Genomic DNA, 21,422 nt, shown 5'->3' with positions numbered 1-21,422 from the left:
TTTGGCCATGTAGGAACGACAATCACATCATGGGTTTCTCCCTCCTTCTTATTCTCTCCATTTGCCCTAGGCTTCCTATTCATGAAAGCAGCATAATCAAAATTTCCTCTTCTCAGACCCACGTGGATCCTCTTGCCAGCAAACACTAAATCTGCAAAACTTGAAGGCATGTAACCCACCACCTTTTCATAGTAGAACACAGGTAATGTGTCTACTATCATTTCCCTTTCCATCATTGGGGGTGCTACTTGAGCCGCTAGATCCCTCCATTTTTGGGCGTATTCTTTGAAAGATTCTTGCTCCCTTTTACACATGTTCTGTAGCTACATTCTATCTGGGGCCATATCAGAATTGTATTGATATTGCCAGAGGAAGGCAGCCATTAGGTCTTTCCAGGAATGGTCCTATGAAGATTTCAGATTGGTGTACCAAGTGATAGCCGCCCCAATCAGACTCTCTTGAAAAAAATGCATCAAGAGTTTTCCATCATTCACGTATGCCCCCATTTTCTTGTAGTACATGTTTAGGTGATTCTTGAGGCAAGTAGTCCCCTTGTACTTATCAAAATTCGGCACCTCGAACTTCAGGGGTATGACGACGTCTGGCACTAGGCACAACTCTGCCATATCAGCAAAAGCGTAATGTCTACCTCCTTCAATGACCCTCAACCTTTCCTCTATATGATCAAATTTCTCCCTTTCCACCATAGCAGGAGGCCCTTCTCCCATCGCAAAATGTAAGGGTTGGGGTTGTGGGAGATATTGAGGCCCCCCCAAAGCGTTTGGCAAGGGTGCACTAAAAAATGTCTCCCCCTCAGTGGCATATCCGAGGTGAGGCTTGAAGTCGACTAGAGTGTGGCCTCGGGGTACTTCATGTGTCTCCCCTATGGGTTGAGAGATATGTGCATGATTAGATTGGGGTTGTTGGCTCTTAACGGGTATGGGTGTGGAGTTGTCAACATTCTCATCGGGAGTGTGTACAACATTGGGTGGTGTATAGTTAGGAGGCAATCCACATGGTGGGAAGGAATGGTTGTTCTGAATCGGCACAAAATAGGGGTCGCCCGCACTTTCCAACTCTTCGCCTCCCTGACCTACCATATCCGAGGCTAGATGATTTACTTGATTGTAGCCAGGTGGGTGAGTCGAGTCCACCTTTGCGGCGGTACTTGCGGCAACAACTGTAGCCGTATTGACCTCCATCATTTTTCTCATACTCATCATGGCTTCCATCAGTGTGGTCATTTTCTCTTTTATGGCCTCCATGTCGGCCTTCATTTGTTCCTATACCTTCTCTATTTCACTCATCACTTTAGCTTTGGCACGTGTTCGGTAAGGGCGACATAAAGCGCGTTCTTTCCTTTTGATTACAATGATTACATATTTGATTTCAAGGAAAAAATGCAATGAGAAATGCAACCAATGTGAAAAGAAAAATAAGCATGGATGTGTGTGAACAATACATTGTTAAAGTATTGCAAATTTTACATAGGACATTCAGTAGAACATAGGGTCGAATCAATTCAGATTTTCATTAAAACAACATTGTTCATTACATCTTGTCAAAGTCAAAGTGCAACTGGAAATAAAACATGAACATCAACAGTCTCTAATTTTGAAAATTATTTAGCTCAATCATGTGTTGGCAGTAGCCAAAGAAGCTATGTAAACTCGATCCATCTTTTGCCCCAACTTTTGCAAGTTGGTTACTTCCATACTTGACCTTGACTTGATGAAAACCTTTTCTTAAAAGCATGTGCTTGGTTCGACCCCATAATCCAAGGAATAGAAATTTTGATTGTCAATACTTCGACAACCTATCATAGATATGAATGATTAGGGCATACTTATGCTATGCATGACAAATGTAATTATGAGATCGACATAAGATGCCCGAAGAACCATTTTTCCTAGTTAACAATGCATTAGGTACCATGTTCACATGATTTTCAATCATTTTTCAAGACAAATAAGTGTATAATCCCAACATTTTTTTTATAGCTATCATCATGGTACCCAACACAAGTAATTAAGAATGTAGTGTAAAATTTCACGCTTCATTGTGGCTTTCTTTTTGTTCTTTTTGTTTTTTTTTTTTTGCTTTTTTTTTTTGCAAAGGAAAATGTAGGGCATGAGCAACTATGTGTCAGGATCATGCATGAGTGAACATAGCATGGGAACGATGAAAATAGAATGTATGTAATTGGTAGAACAAAAAGCATGCTAAATGAAGATGTATGATAATGCAATGACTTATGCAAATGCAACGCATGAATATGATAAATGATAAATGTAGGAATGATATGTCCATTATGATGTCATGAAGAGATACATGATGAAATTAAGGAACAAGCTAGAGTGAGTTTGCTCTGTGCCTCTAATTCAGGAACCTAATGGAAAGGATCCAAAAGTCCACTTCTAGAGACAACTCCCAAGGTTACTTTCGTGTAACCTTACTGGTCTCTAGAGATATCATCCTCTTAGATAATACATTGTGGTGATATGGACTATCAGTGACAATGAATCACCAAAAGAGGAAAACTCTAGATGAGGCTTCACTGCTATCAAGCGAGTCGGAGACCCAACATGACCACAAATCAACCTCCACTCTCCATGGCTCACATAGACCCAGTATATGGTCCAACATCTAAAGGTGTGTGAAAAAAGTGTAGGTGTCATGTGTGAACAGAGCAACCTAAGTGATGTAGCTCCTATGTGGAGCTTGTAGGCCTTGTATCTTCATCAATGGATTGAAGTTTATTTTCTTTATTTTGAATTTTTATTGTAATTTTATTCAAGACTAATATTATTGGTTGTTGGTTTGCTTAGAAATATGTAATAGCCGCTAACTTGATATAATTTATGCCATTAAGAGTTCAATTACTAGTAAAAACTCTTGGCATGCCTTATGACAACTATATGTATCTCACAATTTTATCAATGAGGAGACTTAGATTAAGATGAAATCAGAATATAGTTTTTAAAAGTTGATGTTGCATTTTGAGTTTAACATGTTGGATCGAGTCGCCTCAGAATAATTAAGAGGGGGGTTGAATTAATTATTCCTAAACCTTTACCAATTAAAAAATTACTCTTTTAAGGCTTTTACTAAATTGTTAAGAGAATGAGGAGTAGAAGAGAATCTTAACAGATAATAAAAGTGGAAATTAAATGCACAGCAGAAAGTAAAAGAGTAGGGAAGAAGGAAACAAACACACAAGAGTTTTTATACTGGTTCGGTAACAACTCGTGCCTACATCCAGTCCCCAAGCGACCTGCGATCCTTGAGATTTCTTTCAACCTTGTAAAAATCCTTTTACAAGCAAAGATCCACAAGGGATGTATCCTCCCTTGTTCTCTTTGAACCTAGTGGATGTACCCTCCACTAAAACTGATCCACAAGAGATGTACCCTCTCTTGTTCTCAGTCAAACCCAAGTAGATGTACCCTCTACTTGTACCACAAAGGATGTATCCTCCAATGTGTTGAGACAAAGATCTCAGGCTGTTAAATCTTTGATACTTTGTGAATGGGGATACAAAAGAATTCTCAGGCAGTTAGTCCTTTGAGCACTTTTGTATAAGGGAATGGGAAGAATCAAAAGAATTCTCAGACTGTGTCGTTTTGAATTCTTTGACAAGGGAGAAGGGAGACACAAAAGAATTTAGGCGGTTAGTCCTTTGTTCTTTTGGAAAAGGGAGATGAGAGACACAAAAAGAATTCAGGTGGTTAGTCCTTGGCGAATTCCTTTTGGCAAAGGGAGAAGAGAATGAAAAGATGAATAGCACAAGTTTTCAAGGTTTAGAAAACCAGAAAACTTTGGAAAGCTTATGGTACAAAGAAGAAAAGGAAGAAGTTCAAAGAGTTTCAAGGCTTGTAAAGGATGGATCAAATGAATGTGAAAGTATTGAATTGATTGAATTAAAAATGCAAAACAAAACCTTACTTTTATAGACTCTTCATGTCTGGTCAAGAAGACCATTTAGAAGAGTTATAACTTTTAGAAAAACTTAAAACCAATTTGAAAAAGTCAAAAACCTTTTGAAGAGTTACATCTTTTGATTTATTCAGAAACAGTCACTGGTAATCGTTTACCAAATTAGTGTAATCGATTACACAAAGCTTTTGTGTGAAAGGATGTGACTCTTCACATTTGAATTTGAATTTTCAACGTTCAAAGGCACTGGTAATCAATTACCAAAATATTGTAATCGATTACAGCTTTTTGAAAATAATTGGAACGTTGTAAATTCAATTTGAAAACTTTTTCAAAACAATTTTGCTACTGGTAATCGATTACAACAATCTGGTAATCGATTACCAGAGAGTAAAAACTCTTTGGAAAAAGGTTTTATCAAAAACTCATCTGCTATTCAAAGTTTTTGAAAAACTTTTTAATACTTATCTTGATTGAGTCTTCTCTTCATTCTTGAATCTTGATCTTGATTTGAACCTTGAATCTTCATTCTTGTCTTTAGACTTTCTTCTTGATTCTTATCTTGAACTCTTGAATAATTCTTGATTCACTTGAGTTGTTCTTTGGTTGATCTTTGAGCCTTTTGTCATCACCTTTGTCATCATCTTTTGTTATCATCATTGTTATCATCAAAACACCTTTGAATCACCTTTGATTCACAATGAAGCTTTGCTTCTACAATCTCCCCCTTTTTGATGATGACAACTTCTGAAATCAAGAAACACACACACACTTTTTCCTAGTCGACCACTCTCATAAATTCTCCCCCTTTGTTTTTGAATTTATGCTTGTCTTAAAATTAAATTGATTACTCATGTGAGTTCTTGATTTATCCCCATTTCTCTCCCCCTTTGGCATCAACAAAAATCCATAGTGCGTATCAAACTTAAAGTATACAAATATAGCTTAAACATTCATGAAAAAATATCAACCAAACCATGAAGCAAGAATCATGAAGTAACAATCATAAATAGACTAACTATAAAATCCATATAGTCAAATACCATACTTAATGTTTGTTCAAACATACTATGCAAATAGGAAATAATAAATTGTTCAAATACCATAGTAATACAGCCAAAATACAAGGCTGGAAATGAAAGTAGTAATAATTTTTAAAATATAATTCTAAGATGATGGAGGCGGCGGTGGTGGAAGATCGAAGCTCGACCGGATGTAAGATACATCTTCTTCAACCTTTGTCATCCTTGACTCCATTTCATTGAAGCGCATATCCACTTGCAATTCTAAAGTATCAAACCTCTCACCAGCAAAGGTTTGAAGACTATCAGACCTTTCCATAATATTCGAAAGAAGGGATGAATCTTCTCCTTCATGTCCTTCTTCACCAACATTTCTAGCACCCTTCTTCACCCAAGAGCCATCATGCTCCTTTATATAACCAAAGGATGCTATGACTGAAGCGCCTATAAGGAATGATCTCTTGATTGGAACATAAGGTTTATAATCAAGAGGGATGTTGAAATGTTGAAGGAAAAGGGTAATAAGATGAGGATAAGGCAAAGGGGCATTCAATCGCAATGCCTTATGCATGCGATATCTAACAAGGTCTACCCAATCAATTTGTAAACCTTTATGAAAGGCCCACATGACAATGGATTCTTCTTCAGAAACCTGAGCAAGGTTTGAAGATCTAGGGAGTAAGATGCGAACAATAAGGTAATGGAGGATGCGGCTCTCAAAAGCCAATGAACCGGCAAGAAGTCTTCCGGTCATATCTGCTTGGTTGGTGCAAACCAACCGGCGGGCATCATGCACAGAGAAATCAAATTTCCATTCATCAATCAGTGCACCCTCAAAAGGTACACCTTCTGTAATGACCCGCCTCGTCGCTACGGTATCCACACTTTAATATTCGATGATTTCAATTTTTTTTTATAAAAAGAACTTCCTTAATTTTTGATTATGAAAATAGAAGTGATTTTGTTACAACATAAATTCATCCAACAACACGTCATTACTTAAGTGAATATGCATAATTACATAGAAACAATAATTCGGTACACATCATACACATAATGAAAATTAAATATGTTCATATATATAATTAAAATCCCAGTTTTACATCTTTAACTCAACAAAATAAAACTTAAAAACCAACTACGGAGGAGTTGATTACAAAACACAACTCTCTCCCAAAATAACGCCAACGTCATCACGTCGGCTCGACGGCTCCTCACCAGAATCTTACTCCCTACACCCTGCCACTATCATTCTGCTCCCACGAACAAGGTTCGTGATCATCACAGGTATCAACCACACGATACAAAATTGCAAGGGTGAGTTTATTATAAAAGAGCCAATACCAATTCCAAATAACCACAATTAGCAAGGAACATAGGCAAACATGATAAGCATACACAACAATCATTATTCAACACTCATATCCAACAAATATTCATCATTCACATCCAACAATTACTCATCATCCATCCATGGACCCAATCAAGACTGCACAGAATGATGCATGCACCTAACTCAACACTCAGATGCAATGTGGTACGTACCAACAACAACCAAATCTCAGGAAATAGCCTAAGCGTGTCCACACGACACTCTCACTTAGGGAACTATGCTGAGTTTGTCGAGACCACCCGGTTGTGCACGTAACAGCCCCCCTCCCATAGGTGATCAGCCTGGGAGCCCAAAGGTGTTCCCTACCAGGTGACAACCCCCTAGTACAAAGTACACTTGGCCACAGTTACTCTATTTCCTGTGTCGTATGAGCTATGATCACGGCCAAAAGTAAGTGCCAAAGACCATGGACCAATTAAAGCGCCTAAGCATCCCCTTAAGAATCCTTAGATTCTCTAACCACGCTAGTTACCCACGTCTGGGCCATCCGACAAGGTCAGTGCACTCTACCCCCCATGACATACACTTCATACGACGTATGATCATGGCCAAAAGCTAGTGCCAAAGACCCTGGAAGGTCAGTGCACAGTGCCCCCCATGATCATACACAACATCCAACGTATGAACGTGGCCAAAAGCTAGTGCCAAAGACCCTGAAAGGTCAGTGCACAGTGCCCACCACGAACATACACAACATGCACATGCCAATGCATTTCCAACATCAATCAACAAATCCTATTTCCATGTCATTCACAACATAAATATCATCTCATCTCAATGACGTTATCAACAACAACAACAACAACCTCATTTCATATTCACATATTCATCAATAATAACAATTCATGTTGACATGGTCTTTATTAACAACGTCATCTCAAATCAATATCATCATAATTATCCTTATCATCACATATCAATTAAAATCCTCAATAGAAACATCAACAACAATTCAAACAAACACAACAATATCATTTCCACACGCACGGTCTTCAAACAACACATTTCAAACAACCAAAACAATATCATTCATCACAATACATACATATATATATATATATATATATATATATATATATATATATATATATATATATATATATCGCATCCCATTAGTTAAAACGTAATTTGCTTTGAAGAAAAATCAGCATGCAACAGGGATAGGCAGATATCCTCATAGCTAGGTTCCCTGACCCTAACTATGGTGTTAAAACGGTAAATTTTATAATAAACTCCCCTTACGTATCGTGTGCTACCCCGCGGATTCCTCGTTGCGTCACTTGAAGATTCCTTTTTGTCCTTGCTCGTCGATTCCACACAAGCCTCTACCGTGCCAAAATGAAGGAGACTTAGTATGGATTTCAGAAAACAAAGCTAGTAATAGTGCTTTGTGTCAAACACCCACATCACTACATGAAAGAGCTGAGAGCATTTTGGGTTTTACAAAGGAACGTCATTTGAAAATTCCGACCACGCCAATGTGACCGGGGTTCAGTGTAGGTTACGAAAATAACATGCATTTTATGAAAGGATAACGTTTACAAAGTCTCTTTCTCTAAGGTTTTTCAAAGCAAGCATAAGACATGCAATGGCGGTTCCTCTCGGTGTGGGTTTTCAATGGAGAACAATGATGGTTTGTGGTGGCTAATGGTGGCTGTGGGTGATGGGGAAAGTTCTTGGAACTTTAGAAATGGCTTTTGGAAGAAAGAAAGAAGAAGAAATGACGTTTTTCCTAAGCTACACGAAAGCAAAGGCTGAAATGCTTAAATAAGAGATGCTCTCGGGAACGGAAGCTTCTAGCACACTGCAGATATCTTCTCAAAGATCCCAACGGTCAGATCATGGAAAAGTATCTTGCGAAGTTGAAAACCAAATTTCGAGAAGATCCAACGGTTAACGAAGGTTGGACAGCGTTTTTTCCGAGGCAGCTTCATGTAGTTTTCTCTAGAAGCTTCATTAAGAGGCTTCCTCTAGAAGCTTCATTAAGAGACTTCTGGCGCACTCCAGATATCTTCTCAAAGATCCCAACGGTAAGATCATGGAAAATTGTCCTGTGAAGTTGAAGACCAAATTTTGAGAAGATCCAACGGTAAGATCATGGAAAATTGTCCTGTGAAGTTGAAGACCAAATTTTGAGAAGATCCAACGGTTAACAAAGACTGGGAAGCGTTTTTGCCGAGGCAGCTTCATGTAGCTTTCTCTAGAAGCTTCATTAAGAGGCTTCCTCCAGAAGCTTCCTCGTGGCTTCTTTGAGAAGCTTTATCAAGAGGCTTCTTTGAGAATATAGATCCTTATCTATCCACACCTCTCTATTAACTAAATTAACTTCCTTAAAAATAATTACGGATGAAAATAACGCAACAAATAATCAAACATCAAGCATAATTACATATATATATATATATATATATATATATATATCAGGGTGTTACACCTTCACTAGGCAATTTTGTTAAGTCATAAAATAGGGATTGGTTAATGACCATCTTAATCCCATAAACTTCAGACATTAGGGTACCTTCATGTATTTCTAAATTAGAATAGAAAGCTTTGACTAATTCAGAATAGACAGGTAATTTCAGAGACATGAATGGAATAAGATTGGAGTTTTCAAATGCTTGGAAGCATTCAAAATTCTCATTTGAGAAGAACTCTATATCAATGAATTTTGGGTCTACAATGGAACGAGAGGAAAAGAGGTTTGTGTACCATATACGCTGTTCCTTTGATGAGAATAATGATCCAGAGGGAATGGAGGAAGGAATTGGGGCTTCCTGTGACCCTGAATGCCGCTGACTCTGACTCGAGGTTCCTTTCCGCTTTTTCGATGGCTCCGCCATTTGAGGAGTTTTTTTTTTTCGGGATTTCAATCGGTTCAAATGATAGAGTTTGAAAAAAGATGAAGTTTGGGCTTTGTGGGGGAGTGATTTGGACAAGAATTGAGTGAGATATGGCTGGAAGAAAAATTGGGGGCGAGGGTTTTCGAGAGAGAGAAAGGTTGCAGGTTTCAGAATTTGAAATTTGAATATATAGGTGCAGGGACGCATCGTAATCGATTACACAAATATGGTAATTGATTACCAGAGAGCAACTTTGCCAGAAATAACTGCTTGTAATCGATTACACTATTATGGTAATCGATTACCAGTGGTTATTTTAGCTAGAAAACAAAAACAGAAGGCTTTATAGGAGAGAAGAAGTTTTGAGTTACTATCAAAGTATTTTTTATGAAAACTATATTTGAAAATACTTTATGAATAATTTTAAATCATGTAATTTACATATCATGTCATGCAAAAATATTTAAAACATGAACATAATCAATTTTTATAAAAAAAAAAACAAACAAAACACAAGTATGAAGAATATTGATTTTACTTAAATATATGAATGAATATTTCATGCAAATAAAATGAAATCAATCAAGCAAATATACTCATGATTTCAAACAATAAAAAAACAAACAAATAAAGAATTGTTAGTCATCATAATCAAATTGTTTGAATAAAAATTTCAATTTTAAGAGAAATTTTAATAAGATAATGGTTTTGATATTACCTTTTTCAGGATTGAAGTGTCTAGATCTTCAAATATGAGGATCATGCTTTTTCTCCTTATTTTTCATCCTTGAGAGACGTTCTCGTCACTTTCATAATCTTTGGTTAGAAGATTAATCTCCAATAATGGTAACCTTTACCATTGAAAATGGGTGGTCTGTGAATAGAATTTCCTTCAGGAAACAAGGGATTTGAGGAGGCCATTCTACAAGAAACCTGCTCTGATACAACTTGTTGGATCGAGTGGCCTCAGAATAATTAAGAAGGGGGGGTTGAATTATGTATTCTAAAACCTTTACCAATTAAAAAATTACTCTTTTAAGGCTTTTACTAAATTGTTAAGAGAATGAGGAGTAGGAGAGAATCTTAACAGAAAGTAAAAGCAGAAATTAAATGCACAGCGGAAAGTAAAAGAGTAGGGAAGAAGGAAACAAACACACAAGAGTTTTTATACTGGTTCGGTAACAACTCGTGCCTACATCCAGTCCCTAAGCGACCTGAGGTCCTTGAGATTTCTTTCAACCTTGTAAAAATCCTTTTACAAGCAAAGATCCACAAGGGATGTACCCTCCCTTGTTCTCTTTGAACCTAGTGGATGTACCCTCCACTAGAACTGATCCCCAAGAGATGTACCCTCTCTTGTTCTCAGTCAAACCCAAGTAGATGTACCCTCTACTTGTACCACAAAGGATGCACCCTCCAATGTGTTGAGGCAAAGATCTCAGGCTGTTAAACCTTTGATACTTTGTGAATGGGGATACAAAAGAATTCTCAGGCGGTTAGTCCTTTGAACACTTTTGTATAAGGGAATGGGAAGAATCAAAAGAATTCTCAGACTGTGTCGTTTTGAATTCTTTGACAAGGGAGAAGGGAGACACAAAAGAATTCAGGCGGTTAGTCCTTTATTCTTTTGGAAAAGGGAGATGAGAGACACAAAAAGAATTCAGGCGGTTAGTCCTTGGTGAATTCTTTTTGGCAAAGGGAGAAGAGAATGAAAAGATGAATAGCACAAGTTTTCAAGGTTTAGAAAACCAGAAAACTTTGGAAAGCTTTTGGTACAAAGAAGAAGAAGAAGTTCAAAGAGTTTCAAGGCTTGTAAAGGATTGATCAAATGAATGTGAAAGTATTGAATTGATTGAATTAAAAATGCAAAACAAAACCTTGCTTTTATAGACTCTTCATGTCTGGTCAAGAAGACCATTTAGAAGAGTTATAACTTTTAGAAAAACATAAAACCAATTTGAAAAAGTCAAAAACCTTTTGAAGAGTTACATCTTTTGATTTATTCAGAAACAATCACTAATAATCAATTACCAAATTAGTGTAATCGATTACACAAAGCTTTTGTGTGAAAGGATGTGACTCTTTACATTTGAATTTGAATTTTCAACATTCAAAGGCACTGGTAATCGATTACCAAAACATTGTAATCAATTACAACTTTTTGAAAATAATTGGAATGTTGTAAATTCAATTTGAAAACTTTTTCAAAATAATTTTGCTACTGGTAATCGATTGCAACAATCTGGTAATCGATTACCAGAGAGTAAAAACTCTTTGGTAAAAGGTTTTGTCAAAAACTCATGTGCTATTCAAAGTTTTTGAAAAACTTTTTAATACTTATCTTGATTGAGTCTTCTCTTCATTCTTGAATCTTGATCTTGATTCTTGAGATCTTTGAACCTTGAATCTTCATTCTTGTCTCTAGACTTTCTTCTTGATTCTTATCTTGAACTCTTGAATTGTTCTTGATTCACTTGAGTTGTTCTTTGATTGATCTTTGAGCTTTTTGTCATCACCTTTGTCATCATCTTTTGTTATCTTCATTGTTATCATCAAAACACCTTTGAATCACCTTTGATTCACCATGAAGCTTTGCTTCTACATAACATTGGTTTTTGAAAAACCGATGTTATTAATCATCAAACAACATCAGTTTTAATAAAAAAACCAATTGTTATCTTGAACTCTTGAATTGTTCTTGATTCACTTGAGTTGTTCTTTGATTGATCTTTGAGATTTTTGTCATCACCTTTGTCATCATCTTTTGTTATCTTCATTGTTATCATCAAAACACCTTTGAATCACCTTTGATTCACCATGAAGCTTTGCTTCTACATAACATTGGTTTTTGAAAAACCGATGTTATTAATCATCAAACAACATCAGTTTTAATAAAAAAACCAATGTTAATGATCTCTATTTACGAGTATGCCACTGTGTTTTTTTAACATCAATTTTGATAAAACCAGTGTTAAAATGACGTTGTTAAAAGCACTTTTTCTAGTAGTGCTGGCACTATAAATACACAACACAATAATAGTCTTATGCATAACATTTGAGTTGTTGAACCAAATCAGTTAAAGTCATGGTCACCTCCAACATCTCTATTGTTCTCTCCCTCTCCCTAGCCTTCTTTCTGGTGCTACTCACCAAGGAAAACTCAACTGGCACTGTTTCCTTCACCTTCAACAATTTCTCCAAAGGGAAACCTGATGCAATCCTACCCCGCAAGGGCATTGGATAGAAAAACTCCAAGTAGATTGGGCCAGAGATGCAAGAGAAGGCCCTAGGATTCTTATGAGCCTTAGGGTAGATTTCGGGCCCATGGGCTAAGTACGAGCCCACTTATCTTTGTAAATATTAAATTAAGGTTTTATTATTTTTGGGCCTTGTATTTAGGACTCCATAATGTAGGTAGGGTACCCTAGAAATATAGGATTTTTTAGCCCTTGTATTTTAGGGCACCTAGACTAGTTTTTGTATTAGGGGTAGTTTTGTAATTTCACATGCACTAAGTGGATATTTGATGTGTGTGGTTGGAAATAAATTTAATTGAATTGGTAGAAGCCCAATCCAATTAAATTTTAGAGGGGGAGGTGAGCATTTGCTTACTACACCCCATTGCCACATCATATAGTCACACTTTGTGCATGTCCTTCATGCTTTTCATGCCTCATGACACCTAAGCACACTTAGTGGAGAATCTTGGAATTGATCTTGGATTAGTGGGCTGAACCATAACTAAAATTCACTAATCATAATTAGTGAAATTTTGGCTCCAAAGTTTGGCTCCACAAATTCAATTTCAAATTCAAGTGAAATTTGAATTTCCCTCCAATTTTGTGTGACACTTAGGCTATAAATAGAGGTCATGTGTGTGCATTTTTTTCAACTTTGATCATTTGAATATTAAACTTCAGATTTCAAAGCTCATTTGGAGCACAAAATTTCGTGCTCTTCTCTCCCTCTCCCTTCATTCATCTCCTTCTTCCTCCAAGCCCTTATCCATGGCCTCCTATGGTGGTGGGCTTCTTCTAGACTCATCTTCTCCTTGAAGTGGTGTCTCCTCTCTCTCTTCCTTTCTCCATTCCACTGCCTTTCATCTTCCAAGAAGCAAAGGAATCCATTGATGAAGAAGATCCTAGGCCTACAAGCTCCAATGGAGCTTACATCATGTTCCCTCCCCCTTGAAAAGGATTTGACCTCAAATCCCGAGGTTCTTGAAACTCTGGGCTTTTTTCCTTAACACCTGTAAAAAGAACAAAAACATATGTATTAGTGGTGTTTAGTATGTTGAAGTAAGGTAAGGTCTGAAAACTCATTTCCTGGGCATCTTCCCATGAAGGAACATGGTTCCTCACCAACTCAATGAGTGGTGCTACAAGTATAGAAAAATATGGGGCAAACCTTTTGTAAAAGTTTGTTAAGTCTTGGAAGCCCCAAATTTTTCTTACACTTGGTGGAGCGGGCCACTCAGGAATGACCTTTATTCTATTAGGGTTCATGGGAACCCCTTGATCACAATTTAAAAAATTAAGAAAAGTAAAGCAATAGAACATACCTTTTTCTGTATTTTCATGTTGATTATGAGTGCCTAAGTTTGTATTGAAAATCATGAAGATGTTGGGTGCACGAGTGATTTTACAAAAGAGTGTTGCACCACCCAAAACATTCATCACACCACCTATTTTAGGGATTTGGTGCCTAATAATACCTATTTTGGGCACCAACAAAGCACAAGGATTTAATCTCTTGCGAACCAAACCCTCATCCAACAACTCCTTTACTTGAGGAATAAACTCAAGCCTAAGAGATGTGGCAATGCTAACAAGTGTCTTTTTACAAAGGAGAAAATGTGGAGGTTGTCTAAGAAGGGAAATTTCTTTAATATTTGTCTTTATTTCAAAATGTCTTTCCTTTTAAGCTAACCTCTTGGAAGAGACACTTACCTCCTTACACTCCTCCTTAACCATTAAAGGTTGTCCTTCTTCTTGGGGGTAGATCTCTTCACTAGATTCTTCCCCTTTTGCTTCTTCACTTTTACTAGAGGAAGGTGAAGTAGTAGCCTCATCTTGGCTACTATAAATGTCTTGCCCCCTCATAATCATGATTTTCTTGGTGGGGCATTGAGAAGTAATGTGTCCTCTTCCAAGACATTTAAAGCACTTCATGGAGCTAGTCTTCTCTTGCATACTAGCCTTAAGGGGTTGCTTTTCTATTGTCTTTCCCTTATCATCTTTGGGCTTAGAAGGTCTCACCCCTAAGATTCCTTGACCTTGGTCTTTCTTTGGATAAGAGTGAGAGCCATAAGATTTTGAAGTAGACTTCCTTTTAAGTTGTTGCTCTATCCTTATTTCCCAATCTAAATTAGCCTTTACATTGTCCTTCCCATGGAAGTATAGGAGTTTAATGTTAACCTCTTGAGGCTTTCTTTCATTTTCTCTCCTATGGGAGTGAGGTCTAAGATGTGACCTATGCCTTCCTTCATAATAGTCACGAAGTTCTTCACTTAGGCTCTTGCATGAGTTATGACTACTATAGGAGACATGTTTTTCTCTTTGCATTTCTTTCATTATTTTTCTTCTTTCTTCCTCTCTTATTTTCTCTCTTTCATCTTGACTTATTTCTTCCACTCTTTTTTTACCTTTTTCTTTTCTCTCTTGTTTTTCTTTCCACAACTTAAGGGATCTCAACTCATCTAATATCTTATACAAGGGGTCCTTAGGAGTAGAACCCTCACCATTAACACTAGATGAAGAATGAAGACTCATGTTGGTTCCTAAGTTATGGTTTTTTCTTGTTGGGGGTTTGAAAACAAAAGGTAAAATAAACTATGGTTGAAACTAGCCAAAATAAACACTAAAAGAGGTATGAAAGATAAGGTAAAAACTAATTGGTAAAAGGCAAGCTATCTAGGCGGTTTGACAATGGAGGGTAAAGGAAATAAGCTATGAAAGTAAGCAAGAAATTAAAGTGCAAGAAATCCAAACTAGGCGGATCCAAAGAGTGTTTGGATGACCTCATTTAAGGTTCCCAACAAAACACTCACTATCCTAAGGGAAAATTGCCTAAAATTATTACACACAAATGGAAGTAGGGTGACCTATTGGAGGCTCACAACTTACTTCCAATGAAAGGCCTTTTTGTTACTAAATTTGAAAGCAAAACAAATTGCCAATTACAAAATTACAACAAAAAAAAGTCCTCAATTGAGGTGGCTATTCTCTCTTTAGTATTTCACTCAATTTGGAGTGCTTCTTAGTCCAATAGCTCTTAAGGTGGTTGGCCCCTTGCTTCTTGACTCAAATTCTTCAAGATATGGCACCAATCCTCTTTTCCAATTCCCTATATGACAACTCACAAGCAAGGAAACAAAGAGACAAGCAATAACCAAAGACCAAAAAAAATGAAATGAAAGCTAAACCAATAGAGTTTTAACAAGACAAATTTCCAAGGATTATTCAACAATTAAAGCAATGAAAAGCACAAAAAAGCAAGCTAGGACTCAAAGAGAAACCTAGAATGGCTCTAGAGTAGAGTAGAAAATCTCTAAAAAAAAAAGACTCAAGAAACCTCTAGTTTTGGCACTTGTTTTCACAATAATTTTCAATTGAAATTTCAGAACTAGGATTGGTATAAAATAGGCACCAATCATAGAACAAATTTTGAGCCAAAACAACAAGCACACTTTCCTTTCACTTTTCTTTTTTTTTTTCCTGGACACTGATTTTTCTGCCAACTTGTGAGATTTTTATTATTTTTTCCTTTAATCCAAATCGCTTGGTTCTTTTTTTTTATAATTTTGGTACAGATGTCTAGAAAATTCAGTAAAATTTTCAGCTCAAAACACGTGGTGACCAATTCCTAGTAATTTATACAAGTTTGTATGTTCAAGCTGCCAGCACCAGCGATTTCAACCTAGAAATCAAGAGTAGTGTTTATGTTGCTTAAGGCTTGGATAGTTACAATTTGTGTTTGCTTATGCTAAATTATCTTGAATAACACAATTAAAGAGAGCTTAAGACTTATTTTGATTCACAAATCCAGCCACAACTCAGCACCACAACTCAACTTCATCATAGGCATCATGTAGGAAACTTAGAAAGCAAAAAAAAAGTTCAAGAACAAGACTACTTCTAGGAATTGATTTAGAACATGCTATGAACTAAATAACATGCATGAATTAGACTCAAAATTATAAAGATAGGCTAAGAATGACAAGAATACATGAAAAAATGTATCTAGAATTCAATCAACAAAATAAAATTCAACACAAACTTAGAACATAATGTGACAATTACTATGACTAAACATGACTCTAAGACAACATGGATTAAGTGATTTACACTTAGATTTTTGTGTTTTTTTTTTCTAATCAATATTTTGGAACAAAATTTAGATCTAAAGGTTCAGCACAAGAATATTATGAATGAAAATTGATAGAACCTAAAATCAACACAAAAACAAGATTCAAGAGTAGATCTACAAAATTTTGAACCATAGAAATGCAAGAACAAGTGTAGATCTAAGATTTAATCGGTTTATTTTTTTTAATCAACTCTAAACAGCACCAAACCACAAGACGATGGAGGATATACATGGAGAATAAGATGAAGAACAAGGAATTAAAGAGAATTCACCGAACAAAAAGATAGAGGAAGCAAAAGAACATCACCTAGATGAAGATGCTCTTGATACCACATGGTGTAAGCTCCATTGGAGCTTGTAGGCCTAGGATCTTCTTCATCAATGGATTCCTTTGCTTCTTGGAAGATGAATGGCAGCAGAATGGAGAAAGGAAGAGAGAGAGGAGACGCCACTTCAAGGAGAAGATGAGTCCAGAAGAAGCTCACCACCATAGGAGGCCATGGATAAGAGCTTGGAGGAAGAAGGAGATGAATGAAGGGAGAGGGAGAGAAGAGCATGAAATTTTGTGCTCCAAATGAGCTTTGAAATCTGAAGTTTAATATTCAAATGATCAAAGTTGAAAAAAATGCACACACATGACCTCTATTTATAGCCTAAGTGTCACACAAAATTGGAGGGAAATTCAAATTTCACTTGAATTTGAAATTGAATTTGTGGAGCCAAACTTTGGAGCCAAAATTTCACTAATTATGATTAGTGAATTTTAGTTATGGTTCAGCACACTAATCCAAGATCAATTCCAAGATTCTCCACTAAGTGTGCTTAGGTGTTATGAGGCATGAAAAGCATGAAGGACATGCACAAAGTGTGACTATATGATGTGGCAATGGGGTGTAGTAAGCAAATGCTCACCTCCCCCTCTAAAATTTAATTGGATTGAGCTTCTACCAATTCAATTAAATTTATTTCCAACCACACACATCAAATATCCACTTAGTGCATGTGAAATTACAAAACTACCCCTAATACAAAAACTAGTCTAGGTGCCCTAAAATACAAGGGCTGAAAAATCCTATATTTCTAGGGTACCCTACCTACATTATGGAGCCCTAAATACAAGGCCCAAAAATAATGAAACCTTAATTTAATATTTACAAAGATAAGTGGGCTCGTACTTAGCCCATGGGCCCGAAATCTACCCTAAGGCTCATAAGAATCCTAGGGCCTTCTCTTGCATCTCTGACCCAATCTACTTGGAGTTTTTCTATCCAATGCCCTTGCGGGGTAGGATTGCATCAAAACCAAACCTTATCCTCCAAGGTGAAACTGTTGTATCTTGGTTCGAAGAGTTATGACTTACCAAAGTTGGCAACAATGACGTGCCAACATTGCAATCTCTCAGTCATACCTTCTACGCTTCCCCAATCCAGATTTGGGACAGGAAAATGGGCAAGGTAGCAATCTAGGCTACATCATTTACATGCAACATTTCTGCGCCCAATAAATACATTGCAGACAGGCTTGCTTTCTTCTTAGCACTTGTTGGGTCTCAGCCCCAATCCAATAGAGAGTATCTTGGTCTTTTTAGCAACACCACAATATTTGTTCAAACCATGGCAGTTGAGTTCGACACTTTTTCAATGAAAAAGTGGGATCCTATAGAGTAACACATTGGCATTGATGTGAACTTGATCCAGTCCATCAAAATAGCGTTGTGGGACTTCGTCAATGGGAAAGTTGTAAGAATTAATGTCTCATGTGAGAGGCATGTGACTTATGTAGGGACTAATAAACAAATAATTAATAATTAAGGAATAAATTGTAATTGGGTTAAATTGGAGTTGTTTCTAAAGATAACTATTATTTGATGGGAGTAGTGTTTATAAAGGGGTTAATCCCACTAACGTGAAACAAGGTCCTTTTCCTGATATAAAAGTGTTCTCTCAAAACCTCTAGCCATCACAAACATAGAGATATAGAAAGAACAATCAAGGGAATGAAATCTTGTTTCTATCCTCTTTCAAGGAATCAAAGTGCAATGGAGAGAAGTCTTATTATGGAGAAAGGTACATAATGTTTATCTATTATTTGTGAGAATCATATATTTCAAAATCCTACTAGTTTCCTATTATTGTTAATTTTGGGAAACCTTAAGATTTACATGTGGTACCAGAGCATGTGTTATGAAATTTATGATTCTCCAAGAATGATTTATTTTCTCCCCAAATTTCATGAACCCTAATTATGAAATTTAGGGATTTCTATTCCACTGCATTTATTACTTTTATTAATCAAAATTACGTAATTGGATTTGATTGATATTATGTAACCAAGAATGCTTTAATTTGCTTGATTCTTTTTCAATTGCATTTTGGAAAAAGGTTTATTGGCTTTTGAAATTAAAAGTCGTGTGCTACTATTTTTGTATCTAATTTGTGTGCGTGAATTGGCTTCCTCTTGAGCTCTACTTGATGTTTATCATGGGTGACAATGTTTTGTTTGTTGAGTTTGTATAATAAACTAAATTAATAACATTGGAAGATGGAAGCATATATTTTGTTTGAATGATGAATTGAAGGAAAGTAATAGAAACTGAATAGGCTTTTTGTTTGAATGAAAAAAGCCATAACATGATTAAAAAAATATAAAAATTATTGGCTATAATATGAATGAATGGTATATGACATGGAATTAAATTAACGTGAATGCTTTGAAGTTGTTGGTAGCAGTAAGTAAGTGTAGGCCGTATATTTGTTTGAAATTAAGTGTATGATGGATTTGTTAGTCACCAAAGTGGCCAAGTCTAGAAGATTATTTAATTCCAAATTAATGATTATTTCAATTATTCATAGAATAATGGATGCTAAATTATATGATTATTGGTTTATAGGTACATTGAATTCATAGTTATAAGGAATTTATGGATCCCCCAAAGATTGATTAGTTGTTCTTATAATCAATGAATATAGTTGCAGGTAATTTCTGTGTACCATTAGTTTATTTATATAGCCAAAGGTAATAGGTACTACTAATTGGTCCATATTTAATTGCCAAATAATGTTAAGAGTTTTATTAGCATCATCATGTTTGTATGTTGTGTGTTGGTGTATCACCTAAAGGAGAGCATTAATATACATTGATTGTTATCTAAATGAATTATATGTATGACATGTGTTTTATGTCTCAAAACACTTATGTGAATTCTATTATGCAGTACATGTTCCCAATTCAGTGAATTCTCGTGTATCATTCGTGCCAATTTTTAATGTGCTTAACTTCTCTTATTGGAATGAGCAAGTCCAGTTTCACCTCGGTGTAATGGATCTTGATCTTGCTATATTGGAGGAGAAGTCTGCTACTATTACTGATGCTAGTAGCAATGAAGAGAAAGTCCATTATAAAACTTGGGAAAGATATAACAGACTTAGCCTAATGTTCTTGAGAATGACTATTGCAGACAATATTAAGACAAATCTCCCTAAGACCGATAGTGCTAAAGAGTTTATGAGGTTACTGGGAAAGTGCTCTCAAATAGTTGATAAGTCTCTTCCTGGGACATTAATGGGTACACTAACCACCATGAAGTTTAATGGTTCACGTACTATGCATAAGCATGCTATTGAGATGATAAACATTTCAGTAAGACTTAAGACCTTATAAATGGCTATGAATGAGAATTTCCTTATTTAGTTTATTTTGAACCATTACCATCTGAGTATGGCCCGTTCCAAATGAGCTATAATACCATGATAGATAAATGGAATATGCATGAATTGCGCAGTATGTTAGTTTAGGAAGGAACGAGGCTTAAGAATCAAGGAAGTCACTCAATCCATTATGTAAGCCACCAAGGGAATCAAGGAGTTGGAAAGAAATTTGTGAAGAAGCATGATAAAGGCAAAAGACCGTTAAAGATTAATGAAGACTCTTTACAAATCTAGAAGAAGGCATGAAAGAGTGATAATTGCCATTTTATGGGAAATCTGGACACTTCTAGAAGGATTGCCCAAAGCATAAGTCTTGGTTCGAAAAGAAAGGTGAGCTTAATGCTTACGTATGTTTCAAATCAAATTTAACTAAAGTTTGCCATAATACATGGTGGATTGATTTTGGATGTATAACTCATGTTTCTAATACTGTGTAGGGATTCCTTACAATCCATACCATAAGCCTAAATGAGAAGTTGGTTTTCATGGGGAATAGAGTGAAAGCTCCAGTAGAAGTAGTTAGGACTTATCGTTTAAAACTCAACACTGGACGTAAGTTAGATTTACTGACAACTCTTTATGTACCTGGTTTACATAGGAATTTAGTTTCATTATCTAAACTTGATGTTACTGGATACTCTTTTAATTTTGCTAATGAATGTTTCAATTTATTTTAGCATAATCATCTTGTTGGTATTGGTGCTTTTTGTGATGGTTTATATAAATTGAAATTAGATGGTTTATATGTTGAAATCATTTTAACTCTACATCACAATGTTGGCACTAAACATAGTTTAGTGAATGAACAATCTACTTTCTTGTGGCATAAACATTTAGGTCACATTTCAAGAGAATGCATAAAAAGATTAATAAAGAATGAAATTCTTACTGATTTTCATTTTTACATATCTAAATAATTGTGTGGATTGTATTAAGGAAAAACAAACAAAGCATACAAAGAAAGAAGCTACAAGAAGCACTCAGCTTCTTAAAATTGTGCATACTTATATTTGTGGGCATTTTGGTGTTAATTCTTTCAAAAAGGAAAGATACTTTATCACCTTTATTGATGACAATTCACATTATGGTTATGTCTACTTTATTGATGAAATTTACTTGAATGAAGTAGAAAGGTAATTAGATAAAAAGGTGAGAG

At 35.9% G+C, this 21,422-nt stretch overlaps 1 protein-coding gene and 1 pseudogene across 1 annotated transcript; both read left to right on the top strand.

Moving 5' to 3' along the window:
- Positions 1-12,200: 12,200 nt before the first annotated feature.
- LOC114371568 lies at positions 12,201-18,226 on the top strand (annotated as a pseudogene).
- A 1,394-nt stretch (positions 18,227-19,620) lies between these two features.
- LOC114369780 lies at positions 19,621-20,943 on the top strand. The gene is made up of 2 exons (XM_028327036.1): positions 19,621-20,596; positions 20,704-20,943. Exons 1-2 carry the CDS (start codon positions 20,534-20,536, stop codon positions 20,941-20,943), a joined length of 303 nt encoding a protein of 100 aa, XP_028182837.1. The 5' UTR covers positions 19,621-20,533.
- Positions 20,944-21,422: the final 479 nt, after the last annotated feature.

Source organism: Glycine soja, chromosome 10 (genome assembly GCF_004193775.1).
Source record: "Glycine soja cultivar W05 chromosome 10, ASM419377v2, whole genome shotgun sequence".
NCBI lineage: Eukaryota > Viridiplantae > Streptophyta > Magnoliopsida > Fabales > Fabaceae > Glycine > Glycine soja.
This window is presented reverse-complemented; position numbering and strand designations above follow the sequence as displayed.